Source organism: Sparus aurata, chromosome 20, assembly GCF_900880675.1.
Source record: "Sparus aurata chromosome 20, fSpaAur1.1, whole genome shotgun sequence".
NCBI lineage: Eukaryota > Metazoa > Chordata > Actinopteri > Spariformes > Sparidae > Sparus > Sparus aurata.
This window is the reverse complement of record NC_044206.1, coordinates 6,604,118-6,609,323: the sequence shown is the minus strand read 5'-3', so window position 1 is coordinate 6,609,323 and position 5,206 is coordinate 6,604,118. Positions and strand designations below refer to the sequence as shown.

At 47.4% G+C, this 5,206-nt stretch overlaps 1 protein-coding gene across 4 annotated transcripts; it reads right to left on the bottom strand.

Moving 5' to 3' along the window:
- Positions 1 to 1,660: 1,660 nt before the first annotated feature.
- LOC115570714 (uncharacterized transmembrane protein DDB_G0289901-like) lies at positions 1,661 to 3,931 on the bottom strand. 4 transcript variants are annotated; one of them, XM_030399407.1, is made up of 5 exons: positions 3,775 to 3,931; positions 3,472 to 3,537; positions 3,313 to 3,399; positions 2,218 to 2,982; positions 1,661 to 2,175 (listed from the first exon to the last, which is right to left on the bottom strand). In XM_030399407.1, the coding sequence occupies exons 1-5, from the start codon at positions 3,827 to 3,829 to the stop codon at positions 1,769 to 1,771; spliced, it is 1,380 nt and encodes a 459-aa protein (XP_030255267.1). In that variant the 5' UTR covers positions 3,830 to 3,931; the 3' UTR covers positions 1,661 to 1,768. The 4 variants fall into 4 exon arrangements, with proteins under 4 accessions (XP_030255267.1, XP_030255266.1, XP_030255265.1 ...); XM_030399406.1 differs by having other exon boundaries at positions 1,661 to 2,461; positions 2,492 to 2,982; XM_030399405.1 differs by having other exon boundaries at positions 1,661 to 2,982.
- Positions 3,932 to 5,206: the final 1,275 nt, after the last annotated feature.

Below are 5,206 nucleotides of genomic sequence, written 5' to 3'. Positions count from 1 at the left end.
ACTGACTGCATCACAGAATACATCAGGTTCTGTGAACACACCACCATGCCAACCCGGACTGTACGCTGCTTCTCTAATAATAAGCCGTGGATCACCAATGACCTGAAAGCCCTTCTTAACAAGAAGAAGAGGGCGTTCAGGTCTGGAGACAGGGAAGAACTGAGGAGAGTGCAGCATGAACTCAGGGATATGCTGAGGGCCTGTAAAGACGCCTACAGGAGGAAGCTGGAGGCCAAACTCCAGCAGAACAATGTGAGGGATGTGTGGACTGGTATGAAGCAGATCACTGGGTGCGGGTGATGGGTGTAGACGACACAATGATTTCCTGGATTACTGACTACCTGACAGGCAGGCCACAGTTTGTCTGTATGGGCAGTGTTCTGTCTGATGCGGTGGTTAGTGATACAGGAGCTCCACAGGGGACTGTACTGTCTCCTTTCCTGTTCACCTTATACATCACTGACTTTCAGTACAACACCGGGTCGTGTCTCCTGCAAAAGTTTTCTGACAACTCGGCTGTTGTTGGGTGTATAAGTGAGGGACAGGAGGAGGAGTACAGGGCACTGGTAGACAACTTTGTGGAGTGGACTGGACAGAATCACCTGCGGCTGAACATCAGCAAGACCAGAGAGATTGTGATAGATTTCAGGAAGAAGAGGAAGACGGCTTTCCAACCTCTGTGCATTCTGGGAAGGGATGTGGAGGCGGTGGAGGATTATAAGTACCTTGGTGTTACCATCAACCACAGACTGGACTGGAGATCTAACACTGAAGCTGTGTACAAGAAGGGGATGAGCAGACTTTAGTTCCTGAGGAAGCTGAGATCCTTCAACGTGTGCAGCAAGATGTTGGAGATCTTTTATCAGTCTGTGGTGGCCAGTGTACTTTTCTTTGCTGTGGTTTGTTGGGGAAGCAGCATCGGAGCCAGCGACACCAACAGACTCAACTGATCAGGAAGGCTGGCTCTGTGATTGGCTGCAAACAGGACACTCTGGAGGCTGTGGTGGAGAGGACACTGAAAAAACTTTTATCATGGATAATCCTCTCCACCCTCTCCAACTCACACTGGTCAGACAGCGGAGCACCTTCTCCAGAAGGCTGCTTCAGCTTCGCTGTCGTAGCAACAGATACAGGAAATCTTTCCTGCCACAAGCCATCACTTTATACAACTCTCTCACCTCTGCCTGACAGAGAACTCTGGTCTGTTTTGTTGTATACATTGTTTATAGTACACTGCACTGTATATATACACACACTGGATTCTATTTATGTTATGTACGAAGTGTTTTATTTGCAGACCCACTACTGCTGTAACAAAATAATTTCCCAGTCTGGGATCATTAAAGTAATTCTATTTCCCCTTGATCAATTCTAAACAGCTTCATAGCTACATGGTGAATTTTGGCTTCTGGCTTCATGCTTTTTCATGGTGGAAATATTGCCATTGTTTGTACGCCTGACATCACTGCTGCAAACTGCTCTCCAGAAACTGACCAGGAAAAGGCCACAAACGTATCAAAGCATTACCTTGGCAACACTTTACCTGACAACTCTGGCCATAAGGTCTCAATGTTTGCAAACAAAACCAAGTTTCATTTGCTTGGCACAAAAACCCAGTAAGGTCTTTTAACCCATCTGGGAAAGAAGAAATAGGGAAACATATCAGTTAAGAGTTTTATTTAAAGTAGAAAACTTGGGACATACAGAAATATCTTAAACTGAGCTCTTGCATGATTCCGCAAACCTATTCCCTACTTTAGCAGTGTGGTCACAGCAGTTTGTGATCAGCTCTGGGGTTCACTTGTGACGGCCACGCTACTGCTGTGGCTGATTGCTGCCACAGTTGTGGGGAAGATGCCACGGTTGCCGCGGCTGGGGAAGGTGCCGCCGTTGCCGTGGCCGGGGAAGGTGCCGCCGCCGTTGCCGTGGCCGGGGAAGGTGCCGCCGCCGTTGCCGTGCTGCCGTTGTTGCCGCCGCCAGCGACGTCGGCCACGCTGCTGCCGTTGTTGCCGCCGCCAGCGACGTCGGCCACGCTGCTGCCGCCATTGTTGCTGCCGTCGGCCACGCTGCTGCCGTTGTTGCCGCCGCCAGCGCCGTCTGCCACGCTGCTGCCGCCATTGTTGCTGCCTTCGGCCACGCTGCTGCCGTTGTTGCCGCCGCCAGCGCCGTCGGCCAGGCTGCTGCCGTTGTTGCCGCCATTGTTGCTGCCGTCGGCCACGCTGCTGCCGTTGTTGCCGCCATTGTTGCTGCCGTTGTTGCCGCCATTGTTGCTGCCGTCGGCCACGCTGCTGCCGTTGTTGCCGCCATTGTTGCTGCCGTCGGCCACGCTGCTGCCGTTGTTGCCGCCATTGTTGCTGCCGTCGGCCACGCTGCTGCCGTTGTTGCCGCCATTGTTGCTGCCGTCGGCCACGCTGCTGCCGTTGTTGCCGCCATTGTTGCTGCCGTCGGCCACGCTGCTGCCATTGTTGCTGCCGTCGGCCACGCTGCTGCCGTTGTTGCCGCCGCCAGCGCCGTCGGCCACGCTGCTGCCGTTGTTGCCGCCGCCAGCGCCGTCGGCCACGCTGCTGCCGTTGTTGCCGCCATTGTTGCTGCCGTCTGCCACGCTGCTGCCGTTGTTGCCGCCATTGTTACTGCCGTTGGCCACGCTGCTGCCGTTGTTGCCGCCATTGTTGCTGCCGTCGGCCACGCTGCTGCCGTTGTTGCCGCCATTGTTGCTGCCGTCGGCCACGCTGCTGCCGTTGTTGCCGCCATTGTTGCTGCCGTCGGCCACGCTGCTGCCGTTGTTGCCGCCGCCAGCGCCGTCGGCCACGCTGCTGCCGTTGCTGCTGCCACCACTGGTCGCACCAGGGAAGGTGCCGCAGTCCATGGCAGTGTGTACAGGGACCTTCTCAGTTTTGAGTGGTTTTGGTCTGTTCAGGGTCTGTACAAGTCTCACATGGCCAAATGATGACTCAGCTTCCACACCATTGGTTTCCAGTTGTACTGAAAGTGAGAGAGCTGGTTAACAAAAACAATTGAAGTCAAAGGAATTGAGTGATGTTCTCTACACTAACAGTGCTTTGAGAATTCAAACATTTGTATCAAACTTAAGCTACACCTAACAACTTCCTGGCCACCAGTAAGTCTAATGGACGGAACATTTTGCCCTTAGTGCATCCATGATGTCAAAGCAGCTGTATACTTGACATTGTATGGCAATGTAGTTTAAGTTAAGCATTGTGTTGCAACACCAGACAAATACATTAAACTGAAAAGGCTCATTGTGAGACTGATACAAGACTCCACCAGTAGGATTTTGTTGAACCTGCTCACCTTCCTTAGCATCTTGCTCCAAAATGGACTCCATCGACTGGAGAAGTGCAACGGTCTTCTTTAATGAGAGCCCATTGGGAGACAAATCTGTTGTACAAAAGGAAATTAAGTTAGTGCCAGAAAGTAGTTCAGAAAAGATTTGGGTACACATGTTCTTACCTTCCATCTTCCTCTGAAGCCCATGATCATTCCTTTTATTTGTCCCATCAACTGGCAAACAAGAGCCTATGGATAGTAAACTTGCTGTTAATCAAATGTTCATGTGGTTTGATGGCACTATATATCTCAGACTAGTGACGACTAAAATTTCACACTCCAAGTTATGCCAAAGGATCCTCTAGTATGTCAAGTTTTTGCCTGAAATCAAGTGAACTTACTCTTACAGTTCTGTACGCCATTACCATCTTTTTTTTTTTTTTTTTTTTAAAAACAGAAGCTTGAAATAGAAAGAAATGTGAAAACCTTTGGCAAGCCAAACAGTCAGGACACAAACGACAAAGGCCCAAATAGCTCCCATTGCATCAGTCACCAACAGGAAGTGTTACCTATGCCACACACTGGGTCTGAAAAAGCCTCTCATGCAGGTGGCACAGCTGTTGTTAATCAGCTCTAATTAGCTTTCTACAGAGGTGCTGCAATTCAGCTCCTCCCGTAACAAGCATGTGTTCATTTGAATTTATTTATAATAATACATTTTGGATTTATTTATTTTCTATTCCTTGCTTTGGTTGTATGTTTGTGAGAAATTATGATATTAAATTTAGGGCTGTCAGGCGATTAAAAAAATTAATCTAATTAATTACAGGATTTGTAATTAATTAATCTAATTAATCACATCTGCTAAAGGTACCCAAATAAAGAATTCGAATTCTAGGACATTACAAAATTGTGTTGCGTGACTAATCAATTGAATACACTAAGAAGAGAAGATTTGAAATCCACATTTTTATTGGTGAAGCGCGTTTCATAAATGAAATTTAAAAGAAAATGGTCAAGCACATCCCAGCAAACCAATTAGGCCAGGTGCATTATTCAAAAATGCAGTACAAATACACTTAAATAAATAAAATGTAGCGTTTAAATGACAAGTCAAGTTGGAGCAGCTTCGGTGATGGGAGAATTCTTTTTTACAAAAGCTACAAATCACCACGTTCTTTTTATAAATAAACTTGCCGTTCAAAGGCCCTAGCAACGATGTGCTCACCTCGCTCCCCTGAGTTGCGTCCATGTCTGTTCTCACCCTGCTTTGACTAGCGTAGGGCCCTATAAAATTCGTTTTGTTTTTTCTCAAATTCCGTTTTAATTTTTGTGAATCCTGATTTACTCTTATTATACTACCAAAAACAGTGTGTTTTTAATGTAAATAACTAAAATGTAAACAAATTAAATAGAAATTACCTTAAAAGGGACAAACATATTTCCTCAATACTGTACCGTACAGTAAAGTGCATCAACAATATTTTGACTTCATCATGTCTTCATACAGTAACGATAGTATATTTTGTGTTTTTATGGGTTTCATTGAATAAAAACATGGTCAGCTCTCAGGCAGATCCAGAAAAGCCTCCCAGCCCAGGCAGAGTCAACTAACAAGGCTGTGGTTAACGGGGCTAGCGAGCTAACAGCAGCTACTGTTAGCAGCAGTTAGCAGTCACTCTGGTATTATATGCCGATAATATGAATCGGACAGGTGGCTAACTCTCACGCAGCGGCATTACACCTTTAATTATGATTCTCAGGTCTGCTTCTTTGCAAAACCACAGTTCACCTGACACATACAAGTCGTTCGGGAACTGCTCGGCTCTATACTGAGGGGCAAATGTCAAGTTTCTCAGCTTTTTCGCCGACGAAGACGGAGCCGTTGTCAGCCGCTTCGCCATGCTTGCAATGTTTT